At 39.0% G+C, this 20,957-nt stretch overlaps 2 protein-coding genes across 3 annotated transcripts; one reads left to right on the top strand and one right to left on the bottom strand.

Moving 5' to 3' along the window:
* Window positions 1-121: 121 nt before the first annotated feature.
* LOC136249322 (uncharacterized) lies at window positions 122-5,855 on the top strand. 2 transcript variants are annotated; one of them, XM_066041284.1, is made up of 12 exons: window positions 124-318; window positions 823-904; window positions 953-1,043; window positions 2,267-2,352; window positions 2,406-2,499; window positions 2,729-2,808; window positions 2,955-3,052; window positions 3,868-4,007; window positions 4,060-4,125; window positions 4,858-4,904; window positions 5,319-5,470; window positions 5,513-5,855. In XM_066041284.1, exons 1-12 carry the CDS (start codon window positions 279-281, stop codon window positions 5,779-5,781), a joined length of 1,245 nt encoding a protein of 414 aa, XP_065897356.1. In that variant the 5' UTR covers window positions 124-278; the 3' UTR covers window positions 5,782-5,855. The 2 variants fall into 2 exon arrangements, with proteins under 2 accessions (XP_065897355.1, XP_065897356.1); XM_066041283.1 differs by having other exon boundaries at window positions 122-318; window positions 5,319-5,855.
* LOC136248317 (uncharacterized) lies at window positions 5,111-13,137 on the bottom strand. The gene is made up of 25 exons (XM_066040107.1): window positions 12,960-13,137; window positions 12,408-12,502; window positions 12,019-12,354; window positions 11,372-11,402; window positions 11,280-11,315; window positions 11,074-11,229; window positions 10,636-10,713; window positions 10,332-10,586; window positions 10,110-10,169; window positions 10,001-10,054; window positions 9,820-9,849; window positions 9,614-9,664; window positions 9,400-9,456; window positions 9,314-9,346; window positions 9,210-9,263; window positions 8,992-9,051; window positions 8,906-8,935; window positions 8,719-8,852; window positions 8,569-8,666; window positions 8,307-8,412; window positions 8,137-8,246; window positions 7,896-8,088; window positions 7,775-7,837; window positions 5,924-6,079; window positions 5,111-5,864 (listed from the first exon to the last, which is right to left on the bottom strand). Exons 1-25 carry the CDS (start codon window positions 13,135-13,137, stop codon window positions 5,832-5,834), a joined length of 2,487 nt encoding a protein of 828 aa, XP_065896179.1. The 3' UTR covers window positions 5,111-5,831.
* Between the last annotated feature and the right edge of the window lie 7,820 nt (window positions 13,138-20,957).

Genomic DNA, 20,957 nt, shown 5'->3' on the forward strand with positions numbered 1-20,957 from the left:
CTCATCTCTTAGTCTAGTCTTCTCACTGTCGCAATGCGAGAGATAAATACGAAAGCACCTTCACTGCACTGCATAAAGACGTAAGGCAGTGCAGTGAAGGTGCCTTGTATGGTGGCCGAGAAGGGTCAGCCGCTTCGGCAAAGTAAAAGCCGCTGCGGCCCGGTACAAACCGCGTCGGCCTAGTGCAAGCCGCGTCGGCCACGCCATATTGTTATGCTCACGTGACAATCGTTTGCGTATTGGTGAGCTGCAATAAGAAAAGAGCACGCAAACAACGAATGGATCAGGACGAGGATAAAGAATTCTCTATAGATGACGGTAAGCATGACTTGTACGAAAGCATTTTTTACATATATGTATGCTAGTGTATTAACCATGAATAGCCGTTTTCCCATGTTCTCTGGTTGCAGTTGTATTGGGAGTCCATTCTATTCACCACTCGTTGATTTCTCTTCGTGTATCATATACAGTAAGCATAGTATGACCCAGAGCCAGAATTTGATAGTCTTTAATTGCTTAGAATTATTTATTTGGATATATCACGTGAAAGGCTACTCATTATGTAGGATACCGCCCCCTTACAGTGTAACAGGTAGTCTTGCCCCCAGACCATTGACATCAAGGTTTAATATGCCTAAATTTGGTCGGTCTTATTTACTATATAATACCTCGAGTACGTGCAAAATCACAATTTCCCCATAATTAGCGCTGTATGGTAGCTAGCACTGAAAGGATATTGTGAATTACTATAGTCACATACCCCATCATGCACTATAATATTATGTTGCACCAATTAGTTGTTTATGTACATATCTTTTTTAGTTATTGCTGAGTTGTTTTACTCTACAAGACAATACAAAGCTATACTGCAACGCTTAAAACTAATACATGGTATTGACAGAAGGTAAGAGAGTTTTGTGATCTGGTCAATTTCTAATGACACATTCTATAGCATGTCCTGGTTAAAGCGACAACTGAAAAGACTAGGTCTAAAGAGGCGTTCTCCAGACCCTCCTGACGAGACAGTAAAGACACTGATTGAAGTTGGTTATTTGGCTACTTTATATAAAGGCCAGCAAACGTTTGACCTAACAGTGAACCTATACACTGTATAATTTCTGTTATTGAGAAAGTAGACACTAGGGGGGTGGATCCAGGATTTTTTGAAGGGAGAGGTCTTGGAAATTGGTAAAAAATAACCCTTACGACTTCAAACAAGGTGATTCTGCACACCCTGTGCATTGTTTACACAATAATGTTCCTCCGGCATATCATATTGCCATGATGTGCACATCTAGCTAACCAACTGGAAACCTACACTTACACTGATGTTAGTGCAGGTTATTGCCTTACTAAGCTAATGTGGATATAGCTCACTACATGTACAAGCTGTTTGTTTACTGTGGCAGTACTACAAATGGTCAGGTTTTTGTTTGCTCATCTGGCACTCTCCTTTCTGGTTGTACAGAACCCGGAGTGATTTGATTGACTCTTTTCATTTTTGTGAAGTTAAATTGATCTTGCAGTGATGCCTTTAGAGTTATTAGAACAGTCATGTGATGTTACAAACTGGTTGATTTGAGAGAATCATCACTAGAGTCCACCATTGCCAAAAGAATATATACATTACAAGCTAATCAGACATCTGTGGCAGATCTATGGGTTTCCACTTATAGTGATTGCGTGTCTTATGCCATTTGTTGAGATTTGAATAATCCGCAGCACTTCAATCTATTTCTAGTTTGAATCCTGACTGTTCTATTAGAGTATTTTTACTTTTCCAAGGGAGCTTCCTCTGTGTTTGACCCTGAGTCACTGTCCCTACACTGCCTGCAGTCATGCAGTATAGGTAGTACAGGACAACATACAGTAATAGGGGCCTGTTGTGCACTCATAAACATACCTTACGGAAGAAAACTTTGGCGGTCAAAAACTTTGACGAATTTAGTGAATGACTTGTGATTCGCCAAAGTTTTTCCCACTGAATTGCTATTGCTATTGTGAGTCCTTATTAGTGTCAGCACATCAAATCACCAAAGTTTTTTCCGCCAAAATACTGATTCGCCAAAGTTTTCTTCCATACCGTAATATAATAATTTCTTGAGGAGGGGTCCCTCTGGACATATACTATTGAGTATTTAGTTATATAGTTGGTCACTGTAGACTGTACAGTAGGTCCATAGGCAAATCCACCAATTCAAGGATTCCTTTATATGATATATTTGTGATAATATGACTACTCATTGTGTTTGTATGTTATACGTAGTCAATAATAAGTTGCTCAAATCAACTTCGAGGATACCGGGCTGTTTGGAGGATTCTATACAGCAAGTACAGGCTGCCTGTTAGGAGGTACAGATTAAATTCCAAAGAGTATCAGTGTAGTATAAAGGGTATCCTTGTAGAGATACAGTTATGAGAATTATGAGACAAATAGATCCTGAAGGTGTTAAACTACGAAAGAAAAGGAGACTTAAGCGTAGATTGTACAATTCCAAAGTAAGCGTGTGGCTAAAATAGGAGTTGAAATGTATGCAATCAAATATTATGCATTGTTTCAATGCTTTTACTGCATTATCTCTACTAATTATTTTGCTTGCCATTATGCATACTCATTAGTGCATCAGATCATTTACAGAGTTTCATAAGTTGTTGCACTTGCAGTGATTTATAGTATGTACACAATGGAACATCTATGCTGTTTAAGATATATCCATACTTGTTATAGGGTCCAAATTACATCTGGCATTTGGACGGATATGACAAATTGAGTCCATATGGACTAACAATTCATGGATGCATCGATGGGTAAATGGAATGTGTAAAGTATTCTCATGAACTTGTACAGTAACTTAAATTTTGTAGTATATACTGCATAAGGGAGTTGATTTTGGTTGTCGTGTGCTGTGCTTATAGGGTGAATTGCCTATAACCTACTCTTAATTATTCTGTAGGTATTCAAGGAAACTGATTTGGTTAAAGCTCTCTCCAACAAATCATGATCCAAAAGTCATTTCTAGGCATTACCTAGAAAGCATTGAAACAATTAAAGGTATCATGTACATGTACTCATATATGTGACCTGGTCTGACAAAACCGGGCTTATCGCCTATTTCAAAGTATTGAGAAAAGACGGTTTGAAGTATTCAAAGTGTTGTAGCTCGCTAAAGGCTGGAGCTATGCCAGTGATAATTTCACACGTTTTACTACATTTTCTTACCTTCTAGAGCATCCATCTCACAAGCACCCAACTATTAAGTTTCCCGTCATTTTAGATAGTTTTTAAACCAAGGTTGACTGTATCAGGCGAGCTCAACTTGGGAGGGCGGGAGGGGGCTGGTGGTGGCACTAAGTTTACTGAAAAAAATTAAATGGCGAGGTGTTGGGATGGACAAGGTCAAATTATGGGCCATTAAGGGCTCAAAACTAGCCAAAAACAGAGGAAATTTACACAACAGCTCATTGTCCAACACCACGTAGCTGCACAGCCACACACAGCCATCTCCTGGTTGATGGGGCTTCATGAAGGCACCAGACCGCTAGTGCAGCTCGCCAGAGGACTGGGGAAAAGCAGCCAGAAGAAGCAGACCACTGAATCCTGGCTGACTGTGCTGCTGATATTTGATAGTTCATTCATGTACCTTTGTATTTGTGGCAAAATATCAAACTTCCTGTGATGGGCGATGAGCCTGATATTGTCAGACTGGGTCACATACTTAATGAATGGTGGTACATGATTTTAATCGAAAGGTAACATCACTCAGATTTCCTTTGTATATTATAAATGCCAAATAGTTTTATATGAAAAAACAAAACACAACTATTTATATCATAAAGTATAGCCAACAGCTGTTGTTATTGATATAGGTTGTCCAAGGGTGGTACGTGCTGACCATGGTACTGAAAACTGCCTAGTTGCAAAATGTCACATTGCCTTCCGAATGGATCATGAAGATTGTTTGTCTGGTGCCAGGAGTTTTATATATGGACCTTCAACAGCTAACATTGTGAGTTCTATCCATGGTTTTATGGTTGTTTATATCTTTGTTCATTGTCAAGAGGATAGAGGCATGGTGGTCACAGTTGCGAAGGTTTAAGACCAACTGGTGGATAGATTTATGTAAAGTATGTCCTATATCTGACATGCTGAGCAATAACTCGACTTGCTTCCATTTTTCAAATATAACAACACATTGAAATATGCAGGGTAAAAGTTGTATGTTACAAAAATCTTATGCATGTTTTTTTTTGCTTCAGAAAACAGTAAAATAGACTATACCTTCAGCACGGTGATTGTACAAATTGATTGTTGTACTGTTTCCCATATACTGTAGGATAACAATGAAGTCATAAGATGAAATTTGAGAACAAAATGCATTAAGTTGGGTTTTAGCTCAGCTGATTGGTCACATATTGTATAGTTGGTACTTTATAAATTTTTGAAGGAATGATGTGCTCGTATCATTTATTACATAAAGATTCTAAAATGTTAGCCTATTTTGTTGTGCAACTTGACAATCACACGTACAGGTCATAGGCAGTATCTACCTATAGTTTGTCTACGAAGTTTTGATATCTCCATCCATGGAATAATATGGTACAAATGTAGGTGCAACACATGATCATTCAATGACATATTTATTATGATGAATTGATGATGCAATAAATTCCAGCAACCTCATAATGTAAATAATACGGGCACATTGCCCCATGGATGGTTATTCACATAGGTACTGTGGCTTAAGTAATCTCTTCCTCCGTACATTTGATTTTACTGGTTTTTTGTGCGTTTATCTTTGTGATCTGTATATAGTGTAGTGCATGCATGTATATTCAGGATATCATTGTTTTGCATAGGGACTTCAGTCTGAAGGACTTTATGACCATTCTAACACCATTCACAGGTTAGCTATCCCAAGAAATTTTAAATAAGATTTAACCCTTAAACACACAAAATTTCTGAGATTGCATATTCATGCCAAAATTAACTGCGCATCAAATGAAAGTGGTCCAAAGGTGATAGGAGGGACTGCCCCTGAGGTATATTTTATTTTATAAAGGAATGGGAAAGAGTCTGTGAGCTTTACACGGCACATTTTGGGTGCAGTTTAGTGCTAGGATTTTAATCTTAATACAGTAGAATGACGTAAACTGCATAGCCATAGAAGTTCATTTTAAAAGTTACAAGTCTTCGCTTGAGGACACGCTCTTTGTAAGTAGTACATGTATTTTCAGTATCATGTGGGCTTAAGGGTTAAAGTGTGCATCCCCCCTACAAAAACAATTTCATATGTGAACTGTGTTCTTTGTGATTTCAGATACACACTTGCCTTTTCATTTGCAAATCTGCTGCAGAAAGATCTAGATAGCTTTGCTGCTGATTGGAATTCTCACCCAATCAGAAAAAATAGACGCATTAAATCACCACATGGTTGTCCCGATGATCTATTTGACATGCCAGCATTGCAAGGTATCATATTTGTAGATGTTCTGTCAGCATGTAATTTTACAGGGGTAGAAGATCAATTGCAACCATTTGACACTGATTTATGGGTTACGTGCATGCTGAATGAATCCAGTTCATCTCCCACATTTTATCCAGATGATTTCAAGACATCTGCTACCACCATCTTACAAAGTGCTTTGGGATTGACACATGGTGGAATTACTCATGACAATTGCCGCAACGTTTACCTCACTTTAGTAGAGTTAATAGATGAACTGGTAAATAGAGGTATTACTATATGCTCAATGTTCTCAGCAACTACTTCAGCAATGTAAGCATAAAGTGCAAATATGATGTACTAAAGTGCAAATATCATTTTCAACAATTAAAAGTTTGTTTCTGACCACCATTCCATCACCTTTAACAACAATGGCTGAATAAGTAATTTCCAGTATGCACATGCTATAGGTAACTTACTTGGTCACTCGAACACCTCTTGCTGTGTTTGAGGAGGCACTGTTCAATAATCTTATAGTATAGCTGTAGGAGGTTTGGGGCAATATCATCGGATGAATCATCAGCTATGGAGCGGTAGCCTTCCAGTGACCTCCTCTCTTCATCATAATGTTCGGTCTGAGTAGGAAATACCCTTGTTACATACTGTATGTGCCGCACATTCTGGAAAAATTGAAATTATTTCCGTCATTATAAACTTTCAAGGCGAAATATTCTCTTGGACAATATTTGTGACCGGATTTTGGAAAATCAGTTCTAATGTCACATTTGACAGTAAAGTATTTATGAGGAACTTATAACTTCACAGTAATATTTTCTATGCCTTGAATTATCAGAAATAATGTGAAATAATTCAGCAGATGCATAGCCTCCGTAACGGCAACCCAATGAATGGTATAATTCTGTCTGTGACATAAGCACTGATTTTTCAAAATCTGGTCACATTTTACTACCACCTTTTTAAACAGATCCTTTTTAAACAGATCATGATTGTGTAAGATGCATTGTTCCATCGGATCAAATTTAAAAGTATATTTGTAGCAAATAATTCTGATACATAGCAAACAATTGCTATGGCTGGAATCTTAGTTAGCAAGGCACCTGCCAATAACGCTTGCAGTGATGTTACAACTCCCACCATCGCACTTATATGGTAAAAGGAGTTTAAACACGCTTTGACGTGGTTATTTCTGCTGGTTATAATCCACTTCATGACACAATGTAAAGTTCTATATTATTAACTTTCATGGTCCAAGCTATTCACAACAATATTTTAACAATGACAGAAATTCTGACCACACACAATTAAGACATAGTATTTAAACAAGTACACAAAAATTGGAATTTTCAACTAGAGTAGGACATGATACTAAAAATCACAGTAAAACAATAAGAAGGGTTATATCCCTACCGTGCTCAAGCTGTGATTTATAGTATTGTGCCCTACTCTAGCTTGTTTCAGTACTTTTTCTCGATCTTACTATGGTCCCTACTCTAGTTGAAAATTCATTTTTTTTGTGTACTTGTTTGTTAACTTTTTATGCAAAATAATTATTATTACTGGTGCACCCACGCATACAGCATTAAATGAAATAAATGGCTATGCGCGTCTCAGATATTGTCTGAAAAGTGAAGTAGCATTATGCTTCGTTGTCAGCTATGCTCCACCCGTTACACAGCATTACGAATCAAGAACTGTTTGAAAAGCACCTCTACATTCTAATCAGCGTGTACGAAAATATGGACTTTTTCCATTGCGAAAGGGAAGCCATCACACGTGCACCATTTAGCTGTCAGCAAAAAATTAATGGGACACAAAGGAGGACACTGGTAAGTCCATGAAGGATGCATTGTATGGACTGCGGTATGCCAAAAGGCACCTCTCAGGCTGAAGCGACGTCAAACAGTGAAAAAATCAAGCCCATAGCATTAGCCATTATCGAGTTATGCTTGTCTGAAGGCACCAGGAAGTCAGTAGAAAATTATGTTTAATAAATAATGTTTAAAATTCTGTATCAACTTGGTGAAAGGATCTAAAGGGTTGTTTGGGCTTAGCTTCAACTAACCAATACTGACTTATCATTGTTTGGGAAAAACGAGGCTGGTTTTCGGGTGATTCTTATTCGTGGGCCACGCCTACTCCTGTGTGGTCCCTACTATGAACCACTATCGTGGTTCATGATAACAAAGCCCTAAGCAGATGACTGTACAGATGCGTGCATGTGCATGGCATAAACAGACATACCCAAGCACTGCATATTAAATTTACTAGAATTCTAATACATTCAAGCAGCACATGTGTATCTAGCATACCAATTTCGGGTCATCTCTCTTCTTGTCATGCGCCACTTTCTTTGTAAATAACTCCAAAGCTACCTGCATGAATTCATTGCTTAACTATACACAAACAATCTTTAATTGCAAGTTTTCATACCACTCCATAGCTGTACATGTCAGTTTTCACTGATACATGTGCATATTCTGTTTCTGGAGCTGTGTACCCTGCTGATCTGGACACCATGGGTACGGTGATCACGGATCTTCCAGCTATCAACTGGGGGATTTCCTGTGAGAATCCAAAGTCTCCCAGTTTTGCACGGAGGTTTTCATCAAGTAAGATGTTGCGCCTACCAAACAAGGAATTTTAAATGCAGCAATATACCACCTGTACAAACAGTTTTATATCTCCATGCATGATGGGTGGTGTGGCCGAATGAAGCCATGCTAACCCACGGCAAATGTCTATTAAAATCTTTGACTTTAGCCTCCAGGTTAATGAAGGTTTCTACAAAGCAAAATAGAAATACAAAATTGTAAGATGTAGACCTTAATGCACCATGTGTACCTTAAACAACCGTTGATGAAGACTTCCTTGCTCCATAAACTCGTAAATCAGCATAGGTGGCTTTGAGCAATAACCCATCAACTCAACAAGATTCTTGTGACGACATCTAATTAAACAAAGGCATATAATGATGACAATATTGTATTTACATAATGCTGTGATTAGGGTCGACCACACTTTCAGTATTTTGATAATATGTGCAACCTTGTAAAGTATTCTAATTTACTGAATGGATCTCCCCCCCCCCCCCTGACCATTATACCTTGTAAGTGCCCATGCCTCACAGTTTAGCTGTCCACCAGTTGTAAACTTTTCTGGGATATGCATTCCCAATTGAGCAGCATGAGCTACAGCTATAGTCTGTGTGAGATGTTAGTACGCATAATAAGGTACATGTACTCCATCTACTTACATCGGTGAATTTCTTGATGGCAACTTTAGTTCCCTTCATGGTGCCGAGGTAGACATGGCCAAAGCCTCCCTCCCCCAATTTGGTTGAAAAGCCTTGTGATGCTTGTACAATGTCCTCTTCTGAGAATTCTGGTACTAAATAGGGACTATAGTAACACACGACCAAGCAAATCAAACACATACAGTACCATAAATAGGTAAATCGTTAGTTCCATTGGCTGCTTTTGTAAAGAAGTATATGTTACATACATACCAAGTACGTAGTTTGCCCCACCTTTGTCACCGCTTTGTTCTGGTGCAGCTGGATTCAAGTTTCCCTCCGTAATCGCCACACCTGCACATGTAAGACCGAGAAAACAATCCAAGAGAGCATAAAAATAATGTATTTATACAGTCCAAATGCTATGTAGTAGGGTTTAAAATAGGCTTAGTTTCAAGTATACATAGCTGCCAATATGACCTAGCATACTAGAGTCAGGCATATGTACATACTAGCATCTTCACTATGATCTGTCATAAGGTTGCTCCCCAATAAAACATCCTGATCTATGTGGTAGAGTATACTAAACATCAGTCAGCAGTATTGAAATACATACCACCAGAGTTAGCAACAGGTACTAGATCTTTACCTATACAAGAAACCGTACCATAAATTTACCTGCGAATGAAAGACAATTCATACTTCGAGTATCATTACGTGGCGGTTGATTACTGCGAAACTGAGGGAGCACAGGTAGATCTGCATATAATTAAAAATCATACCGTAAGGTACAGAGTGGTCACATAAAAAAAAAAGGGTTGGGGTAAACAAATCCATATTGCTTATGAAGCATGCAGTTTTCCACTGTGTTGCAATGCAAGTACATCCCAAAGGGTTTCTCAGACCAGTAACCTACCTATGGTGTCATCAGAAGCTGCACCCGACAAATGTCTTTCTCCAGAGCATTCTAACGTTTAAAAAAAAATGTTACGGTAGATGGTTATTCAAAAGTCAAAATGAATTCACTGTTGATTGTGCCTTCTACTTATTCCTCAGAATGGTAGCAGAAACTGCCTTAATATTATACCACTTTCAATGCATGTCAGTATATGCAAAACTCACTTTTACGTTGACTTTGGAAACTGCATGGGCCTGGATAAATACATAAGTATTTAAATCTAAAATGAAGTAGGATCTATACAATGAAAAGTAGTGAAACAAAAAGTTGAATGATGGTATCACAGTATAACTAGGTGGATAACATACTGTTTGATACAGATGCAATTAGAGTGCGTCAATTTACCATTATTTGCAATCACTGAATGTTTTGTCACAGTCTCTTCTACATACTCGATACCTATAAAACAGCATAGATTCATTGCTGTAAAACCAAAGAATGAACATGTATTTACCCTTAAACCTTTTCTTAGGCTGAGATATGACTGACGGTTCTGAATCACTATCTACAGTACCTATTATAGAAAGCATATAAACAGTGTACAAGTTGAAAGCTAGAAAAAACATCAAGTATAAAGGACAAAAAGGCATGATATTGATCATGACGCGTGGATTTTATGTACGGTGAATACCCAAAGCTTTCTATTCAGTAAAGCATGGTACTTTAAACAGCTTACTTGCATCTACAATAACTCGAATAATCTTCCCAACTACCACATCTGAGTTACACAAGGCTTTACACTGATACAAGCCTCCTTTATTGATGTACACCACAGGTGATGAAGGAAAATGCTGTGTACTGTCTCTTTCCCCAATGATTTCCCATTGGTAAGTGCAAATGCCATGAAGCGAAGCAATGCAATACAAGATCAGTGGCTGCTTCATGCTATGCACAGTGATAGCCGTAGGACTCTGCCACATAATCTTTAATTCTAAATAATTGGCAAAATATTCATGTTGTTTAACAATGCACCTTATTACCACTTGTTGCATCCTTGACTACATAGCCAGCGAAGTTGCACTGTGCATCATTCAGGGGCGACAACAGTTGAGAATTGTCTAAAAACAGCAATCCTGGATGTCAGCAATTGCTTATGAATAATACATACTGTTATTAGATTGTTACACACAGAATGCTACTGTTATGATTGTTACACACAGAATGCAATAAGGAAATGTAACGCTTCCATGATATCGTTACACTTGGGACATGCGGTGCACAAAACTGTACCTTACATAACAGTCATAAGAATTCAACTTCTACAAGTTTATGTGCATACATGTATGCAATACATGCAGTGTTGTTTTATAAAGGAATTAGGGAGAGCCTATATAGAGCTTAGTAGCAAACTAAATTGGGAATGTAATTCTGAAATCCTTGTACTGAAAACAACAGCTACATAATACATTCATACATACTTAGGGAAATAGAGTACACTTGATATCCATCCTCTTCAGGATGGTACACTCCCAGTTGTGTGAAATCCTTTCCCAATATACAGCGCCAAATGTATTGCCTTGTCACATGGCTTCTGACTGAGTGTGGCCGTGCACGTGATGGTTGAAAATACTCAACTACAGGAAGAATTGTATGTATGCACATGTACACTAAAATGTAACTACACCTCTTAATGAAAACCAGCTCTCTTCGATATCGTATCCTTTGGAAAGACAGATTATATGCAAATACATACTACTAAGTAGTGTTTATGTTTACCTGTGCGCTTAGGAGACAGGACAGACGTTTCCTGTAAGCAGCAGATATAAAACTGATAGCTATTAAACAAACACCAAAATCAACAAGTCTATGGTACCATTCATGCAAGTGACTATCAGATCCGTTGTTTATTGGAGTATGGGTTGTACATATGTGAGCATATAATAGTGGAGATAGATGTATTACAGGATCTTGTAGCATGTAAATTTGATGTCATTTTTTCATGGGTTACCACAATCATAGGTAAATCTCATAGGTATACAATACCAATAACAAGGCAACAACTAGTTAGGTTGCTTGAATATGTGCAGCATCACTGGTTTAACATTGCATATCTTGTGTACATACACTTCACATATTTATTAATGTTTCTCATGAATGGGAATGTGTTTCTTGTGTATTGGTGGACATCATGTATGCCCACCCATCAAAAATTTTGTAGTTACACCACTATAATCAGTGGCTAAACACAAAGCCATGTGGACTATCAACACTAGCTGTGATTACATGAATACATAGAAGTAACAAAAAATACTCTACAAGCTTATCCTCCACAGAGTATAACATCGTAGTTCAACACTATCCCTCACACATTACATACTCTTGCTATAAGTATAGTCATGTTATTATAAAACACAACATTATACCTCATTACTTGTGTCTTCATCAGTTGGGTCTTCGTCAATACAGCCAACTCCAATTTTTAGACTGTTCGCAGATTTTTTTATCATTAATAAATAACTCCCAATTGTCCATGGCTTTTCCTTCCCCTTCACAGTTACATTTTCAGATAATATTCTGGCCCCATTCATCTTAAACAAAGCCAGCTTCTGTCCTCGTTGTACACTAACCCTACAGCTCCTAGCAGCCTTCAACGCAAAGGCATCATATCCCTCTGTCTTCTTTGTCTGCACTTCAACATAAGGACTTTTCTTACGACTAAACACTCCAGGTCGTCCTTCTTGCATAGCACAAACAGTAATCTATATTACCGAAATTCTCTATGTATTTAAACAATTGTCACAACTAGTCATACCAGCACAGTGTCATCTTGATTCTTTGTTGAACTGTCATTGGCAGATCCACGAGACTTCATGGATTTCTGCAAACTGTTAGCCCTTTCAAGTAAACCTGCACATGGTATTTGAAATTTTGTTTACTACTATGCGTACTGCACTAGATAATTTTCAGGCCCATAACCAGGGGGGTTCAAGTGGTTTGGACGAACCCCCGTTTGTAGGCTGCGGGACCGGCGGAGGAAAATTTAAATATTCAGTCACTCTAATAGAACATTCGGCACACTGTGACGATTCAACAGTAAATCACTGATTATTATAAGTTAAGTACTTTGATAGTACACATATAACGACCTTGAATTGTTGTTCAACAGTGTAGTGACTGTCCTAAAAAAATTGAGACCTTTTTTTGGCCTTGACTTGACATTAGAGCAGAAATCTTGAGCTGCCTCACTATTATGATCACCTTCTGGGAATATAGAACCCCCTCTGAGAAATCCTGGCTACAGGCCTGATTTTATAGGAGATAAGTAACATACACATATGTAAGCTATACAACTATGCACAGACACCTTGGATTTGCTCTTCGTTTTCTTCCTCAGGTTCATGGTCGCGTGGCTGGTCCTGGGACTTGTGTCCGCGTGTCACTGTTTTATTGCTGGCTTCCAGAACTTTGGAGCTATCTAAAAAAAATTCTCCTATGTTCCGTAACAGGGAACTAGGGCATTTATCGCTAAGGTTCAATTGCATTACCGAACACGTGTTAGGATTTTCATTGCATTACCAAACACGTGTTCAGGTTCACGTGCACTTTAAAATTAGACTCGTCTAACACGTGACTCGTAGGCCGACGCGGCTTTCACTAGGCCGACGCGGCTTGTAACGGCCGAAGCGGCTTTTACTGTGCCGAAGCGGCTTTCACTGTGCCGAAGCGGCTGACACTTCTCGGCCACCGTAGCCTTGCGTCTAGTGTTTTTATGTAACACATACATACTGTAACTTTTTGTTCACAACTAGTAATTTTAGCATACGTACACTGTAACATGCACTTCACTATTGTTGATTTTACATCCTAGGCACACCAGCTGTGCTGTCTGCCTAGCAATTAATAGCTAATAAAGAATAAAGGCAGGTTTCACTTCCGTACTGAAATTCCATCACGTATGCTAGCAAGAATCCCTAACGGAGCTACGTACCTTTAAAGACTAAATCTTCGTGGAAACACATGAAACATTCTCAGTAGCATAGCGGCACTATGATAGCGGTTAGCTAGCTGGTAGTGACTTGAAAATTCCTAACAGTATTACGGGAAAGCGAAACGCGAATTATTTCCGTTTACGCCTCCGTTGCCAATCCCTATTATAAGTCTAGTATCTATGCTTCCACCAATATTAGTGCTTTCCCTCATGGGAGTCAAGCGCCTGGTTTAGCGCGCAGGCGGCGCAGCGCATTTGAATTGGTTGCTACATATGAGCTACAAGCCCGCCTTACTAGTTTCTGGGCACGCAAATAGGTTTTACGAGTGGTAACTAACGAGTTACTGGTTGTCAAGAACTGAAAGGGGGATGGCGTTATATGGAAAACTCTATTCAATAACGAAGGCACGGAAGAAAAAATCCCTTCAAGTTTTATTTTTCCTATTTTACTATCGTCTAACACAATCCCGGTGAGCATTTGTGTGTGTGCTAAGTAGTTTTGCTGTACATTAATTAACTATTTAATTAATAATTATTTATGACGTCACTTATTATTATTACTTGGTAATGTAATTATGTAATTATTACAGGTAATTTATAAGGCTAAACAGCCTGTTACACCTGATCAACAGGTAAAAAGTACAAGTAGACTAATTACATACATTTATACACAGTGTTAGATGAATACTGGCCAATCAATTTCTTAAAATCATCAATTGATGCTGCACATACTACTTCTTGGGGTAAGTTATTCCATGGGTCAACAACTGTTCTTAGACTATGATACAGCTCATTTACAGGGTTACTAAATCACTTAGTCACCTGACATGCTCATTTAGTCACCTACACATGTCCATTTAGTAACCCGCCCTCAGGCAATTTGTACTTGAAAAATAATTATAACACGAAAGATACACTGGAGTACTTGATAATACTGTAATACAATTATTCTCCGTGTTTTGCGATATAATTCTGGACAAATAGTAGACTAAACGGCGTATCTACTGTAGTTCTAGCCGTTACTCTGGTTACCGGTAGAATAATTATTTTTGTGGGCGCTGTAAGGACTTCAGGAAGAAACCGTTCTGCCGTTCTACATTGCTCTTTCACGCCACCCTAATGCTCTGGCTATAAAGGTATGTACTTTAAACCATAGTCTAAATAAGTTAGACACCGCGACCAACGGGAACTAAGCAATTTAGTAACCCCTCTGGCCCTTAGTAGCGCCCTCGCTGCGCTCGGGACGCTACAGCCTCAGGCCATTGGGGTTACTAAATCGCTTAGTTCCCTTGGTCTTGGTGTCTAACTATTATTTATAAAAAAATATTTCCTGGCATCTGTTCTTGAAAAATATTTAAATAGCTTAAATGTGTGACCTCTGGTATGGGTAATGGGTGAAAAAGTAAAAAAAGTTAGAATAGTCTATATCATACTTAGGCATTCCAGTATCTGAGATTTTTTAATTAAAAAATTCTCCGTATATTCCCCAATAGAACCCTGGCACAAAATGACAACTCGTGTTTAGCTTGGGATTGCTCCGTCGTCCGAGCTCCAATGAGGGTGAAAATTGCTGTGGGGTTTGTCCACACGCTGATCATCATGAAAATCTTAGTTTTATCGTGCGCGTTACATATAAGTAAGTTTTGTGTTGTTTTGTAATCTTTTCAAGCCTTGTAATGTATGTCGAATACTTTAAAACTTTAAAAAATGTACGGTCGGGTGGAAGGTAGTCACTGGTGCTTACTTTAAAGTGTGCAGTTACTTCGCTAGGGTTAGCGATTTTCAGCTCCAGAGCAATTTTCTGATGGCTGTGTCATCAGCTCAAAAGTATAAACCACTTCAAAGTCGGCATAACAATGCCATAATTGAAACCACAACTCCACCGTAGGTATTGTTGCATCATTCTGGCACCTCCACTTTAGTTGTTTGCCTTTATAAGTTGTTAACTTGATGTTTTTACTTACTTGAGATAGCCACTTGCCTATGGGTACACACCATTGTATTGAGAAGTGTGCAGTAGGTGGAACATATTTGCTCACCACAAAGCATGCAAAGATCGCTGAGATCCAATAAGACCTGAAGTTACTCTCATTACATGTACAAACTTGCAGCTAGAAGCAACTGCAGTTTCAAGATAGTCCAGATTGCTAGATGGCTTCCTGATTCAATTGTGCCATTTTTCCCCTGTAAAATGTATGGGGAGCCCTGGAGAAAAAATGTACCTTTTTTCAGTTTTTAAGCACTGTGCATGCCAAAGTAGCTAATTCCAACCCAACAAACTATATATTTCTGAGATCAGCAATCAATACTCTATCTATTGAGCATATAAAAAGCCTGTTTTTCCAAAATTTTAAGATCAGTCTGGAATGCCTAATCATACTTATCATGTAGCGTATTGTAGACAGCAATCATGTCACCTCTATAATGTCTATAATGTAATGATGGCAAGTTAAGTACTTTCAATCGTTCCTCGTAGTTAGGGACCCGCCGATTATGCTGGCATAATAATGAGCATAATAGGTGCCTGAAAGCATTGAGCATAATAGGCAGAACACTTGTGCATTACCATAAATCTTTTCAAAATACATATCACAGAAAAAGATATTGAGCATAATTTGAGCATAATAGGTAAATATTGAGCATTAATTTAAGCATAATAGGCAAAATTTTGAGCAGTGCAGCATAGCATAATAGGTAAAATAATGAGCATAATCGGCAGGTCCCTACTCGTAGTCAAGATTTCTTATAGATTTGATCATAGTTGCTTTCTGCTGGATTTTTTCTAATTTTTGAATGTCTGTTTTATAGTAAGGTCCCCAAACCAAGTTACCATATTCTAAAATATGATTTGTATAAACATGTAAATGAATCTACAGAAATATCTGAAAAGGTCTGTTTAATAAGGCCATGAAGTCTATTAGCTTTGTTAACCACTGCCGAACACTGACTATGAAACTTGAGATTGCAATCAATCAACACCCCAAATCCTTTTCCTCATTTACCTTAACAATGTCCATCCCATCTGTTCATCTTTGCAATTGAATTCGTCCTGTTTGCAATTGAGTTAGTCGCTTTTGCAATTCAGTGAATTCGTAGGTTTTGTAACTGAATTCGTCCCATTTGCAATTGAATTCGTCGGTTTTGCAGTTAAATTCATCCGTAACAAGAATGGCAGCTGGAGAAAACACGAGAACATGGTGTAGATAACTTGTTCAAGTATACAACAGTAGTAAACAACTCTTTATAAGGCAATAATTCTTCCTCTACAGCCTATCCAGCAACATTCCAAACTCTACTATGCCATTTGTGATGGGTGTGGTCATTCGTGAGCAAGCTAATTAACTCGTCAGACAGCTATCAGCTTCACATACTATACCAGCTCCATTCTACTGGTCTCAAGTGTAACTCTCCATGGCGTAAATAATTCATCTCTTAATGAACGGTTGGTTTCTTGGAGCCGTTTTGTTTATGACGAATTGTAATGCAAACGCGACGAATTCTATTGCAAAACCGACGAATTCAGTTGCAAAAACCTGTACCACTTAGGCCTTAGAAATGCAACTGAAGTCCAAGGGGCGTAGCCAGCCAATGTTCTAATGGTTGGGAATAACATCAACTTAACTACACACACACAAGAAACACGCTCACTTTCATGTCACACAAGGCCTACTGCTAGCTACCTGTATACTATAGTGTAAACAAATGCTGCTTGCATACATACAAACATTTACTAGCTATATGCTATTCTATTAAACTTGTAGAACAGGCGATCGTCGTAGCCAAGCATCACGTGACATCAAACTGCTGAACCTACACGAACCAACAAATGTAAATAGTTCATGTTACAACAGATTGCATTTCCGTTTAAAAATTTTGTCACGGCGCATGCGCTACTTTAATATACTTACGGTTTCAAATGCAATCCTTCACGGAGTTACTTTTACAGACTGGAAATCATGGTTCCCAATGTTATCAACTTGTTCCGTGAAACAAAACATTTTTAATCTTGTGTGCGCATGCGACGCATGTGCACGTGATTTTTAAACGGAAATGCAATCTACTGTACTAGTTATGTAAAGGGAAAAAGCACAAAATACAGCTACAATACAAACTACTCTACAACTAAACTACAAACACAATTAATTACAACAGCGGTTTGGGGAAAGGAAAATCAGAGTCCTCACACTGCAAAGCCCAGTACCGTAAAATCATATGGGCATTGTTCATCCATAAAGAAACTGAAAGTTGTTGTAAAAAATGTTTGCGAGCCTGTTTGGTTGATGCACCACTTCTGGCTGTGGTGCGTTCAGTGATGGTACGGAGGGTTTGAAGCGCAAATGGTGACCAAACACCAAAAGTTTCTACAAGTGGGACAAAGTCACACCCCGCCTCCTTTACAGCATCTTGGTGTCTCTGGTCCTTGGCTAACTCACCAGCTGCAGCAGCTACCCCAACACAAGAAGAAGAAAAAGAAATGTGAGAAGGCTGGATAGTGCTACGAACAGACACATCAAAATAAGCTGGACGACCATGCTGGAAATCAGGGTGGTACACATCACCTGGGCGAGAATTATCTTCATAAGAAACACATTGTTCCTTCAAAACTCCTGAGTGACTCTGGGACAAAGCATGACAAACAATGTCAACTAGAGCATCATGGCGACGGATTCTCATAGGACCATGGGAACATTCCAGAAGATGGTCACCAAATTGGTCAATGGAAGCAAGACACACACATAATGGAAATAGTGGAATTCCGAGCCACAAACGAATGCCAACAACAAACTCAGGACCAGGAATAGCCAGAGCAAGGGAGACTTGAGGAATAGCTTTGAGCCATCCACTGCTAGTACCAGATGAATGAGAGAGATCAGTAAGTCGAGCACGGTTTCGGATGTTGGAAGAAGCAAATAGTTGGTCATACTGATTTTGATCTAACAGAGCCTGTAAGTCCTGCTGGGTAGCAGAGGGAATAAAGATATCAGATGTAAACCTTTCAAAGGTAGTAACAGCATGTTCTTCATTTGGAAACACTAGATCATGAAAGTCCTGGGATAGAAGATGAGAAGCCAAGAGACGAACACTATTACATGAACCCAAAAAGGCCGCAGCAGCAGCAGAAGAAAAGGATGAGCGCAAGCCCAGACCCCCCAAGCGAAATGGTAAAGTGGCTTGGCACCAAGGATCATTAGGAAGACTACATTGTAGTATGTGACTTAAGCAAGTTTTAAGATTAGAATCAAACTGTTCTAAAAAGGAGCACAATATACAGAATGGCACTGTGCGCAAAAGATGAATGATCTTGCAGCTTCCAAGGCAGCTGCGTAGTAAATGAAGCTCGACTTGAGGGTATTCTAAAATTGCAATGCTGTCTTGAGCAGCTATAACCTTGGCTAAACGAGAGGACAAGAACTGATCGAAAAAGTTGTCAGTTCCCCAAATAGGAGATCCCAAAAGCTCCAAACCTTCACCAGCTCGGTTGATACTGGTGGGAAATTCAGGAAAAGAGTCTCCAGAAGGCCAGAATAGTTCGTACTTGGACAGATTTAAATGAAGACCAAATCGGGGACCATGAATTGAGAAAGAATCTAAAAGCTTCAGTAAGGAAGATTTTGAACCAATAAATGTCCCATCATCTAAATACCACAGATGTAATTTGACTAAATCATGAAGCTTGACAAAATCAATAAACTGCAATAAAACTAAAGAAAAAAGCAAAGGGCCCAAAGGATCACCTTGTTGTACACCAGATGAGGCCATGATACGTCTAGAACCAAAACGAAGCTCAGCAGGTTGTGAGTAGCACCACTTAACCCAAGCAGAAATCTCTGGAAAATCTTCAACAACTCGTTCGAAAAAAGCAGTACGACTACATTCATTGAAAGCATTCTTCATGTCTATTTTTAACAGAGCTAAGGAAGAGTTAGAAGCATGTTGGTAAATGTAATGACGAGTAATGTGGATAGCAGTCTCCAACCCCCCAGAAATTCCAACCCCCACTTGACTGTAGGGGATAAAAACACCAGGGAGAGAAGGACGAACAGCAAGACAACATAATCGACTTGCTAGGCGCCTAATTACTTCACCCACAGCAATTGGGCGGACCCCTCCACCTTTCTTTAGCAAAGCAGTCAAAGGAGCCCCACACAACCAAGGAGAAAGACAAGAAGGAGCTTTTCCAGAAAGCAAATGGTTCATCAGACAGGTTAGAGAAAGAAGACAATCATGAGCGGCAGGTGCAGTGGACCCAGCAATCACATCCAACAAATGTTGAGCACGGAGTTTGAAAGCTCCAGGGCTGGTGCCCTTTGGAAATGCTCGTAAGTAAGACAAAACCATTGAGTCATCAACTGTTAATGCAGGCTTAGAAGGCAACACACTTACATCTGGACATGGCGAAGAAGGGTGACGATGGAGCAAATCCTCGTATGCAGAATCATCATCATGACCAGCAACACCCTGAGATGAAAGGGCCTGAAGAGCATTACTATATCTTCCCTCCCTAGCCCAAAACAAAGCACGAGCCTTACAATACAAACCATGAGAAACCCCACCATGAGGCTTAGAAACTTTGAGATCTTCTAGCAAAGAATTCCAAAGGCTATGAATTATGGGGTGCCATTTGTGTCAAAACTCCACTTTTTTTAGACATTGTGTTTTTCATGGTTATTTACATACATTTCATGGTTATTTACAAATAACTGTAGAATATGCATGGTTATTTACGAAAACCATGGTTATTTACGAAAAGCATGGTTATTTACAAAAGCATGGTTATTAATGACTAACATGGTTATTTACGAAAAGCATGGTTATTTATAAAAGCATGGTTATTTACGAAAAGCATGGTTATTTACAAAAGCATGGTTACTAAGTTTTACGTGCGATATCGATACTACAAACTGGCAGTTATATACAGGCTGCATATATATAATCGATAACTTAGTTAATAACAGTGCGCAGGGGCGGTGGAGCAGGCCAAAGAGTGAGATGGCCAGGCCAGCTGTAAGTTGAAGGATAAAATAAAAAAGGTCACTGACTGCCTGCTGGCAATAGCTGCTCTCCACCAATTATATCTCCTTACTTATAACTACACATACATAGCTAAGTAGCTTGCTACACTGCTTCTCTGAATACCGTGACTGTTCTATTAGACTATCTAGGTCCTGACTGTTCTATTAGAGTATCGATCTTTCCTTGCAAACAGTGTCCCATAAAAGTGTGTATGTGTGTGTGTGTGTGTGTGTGTGTGGGGGGGGGGGGGGGGGCATAGCCCCCCCCCCGATGACGGTGTGTATATTTGCACCGGATGCAGTCTATAATTAGCGTTCCCCGGCATGGGCTAGCTAGCTGTCTGTAATATTGTTAGTTTTA

This window comes from Dysidea avara, chromosome 3 (assembly GCF_963678975.1).
Source record: "Dysidea avara chromosome 3, odDysAvar1.4, whole genome shotgun sequence".
Lineage (NCBI taxonomy): Eukaryota > Metazoa > Porifera > Demospongiae > Dictyoceratida > Dysideidae > Dysidea > Dysidea avara.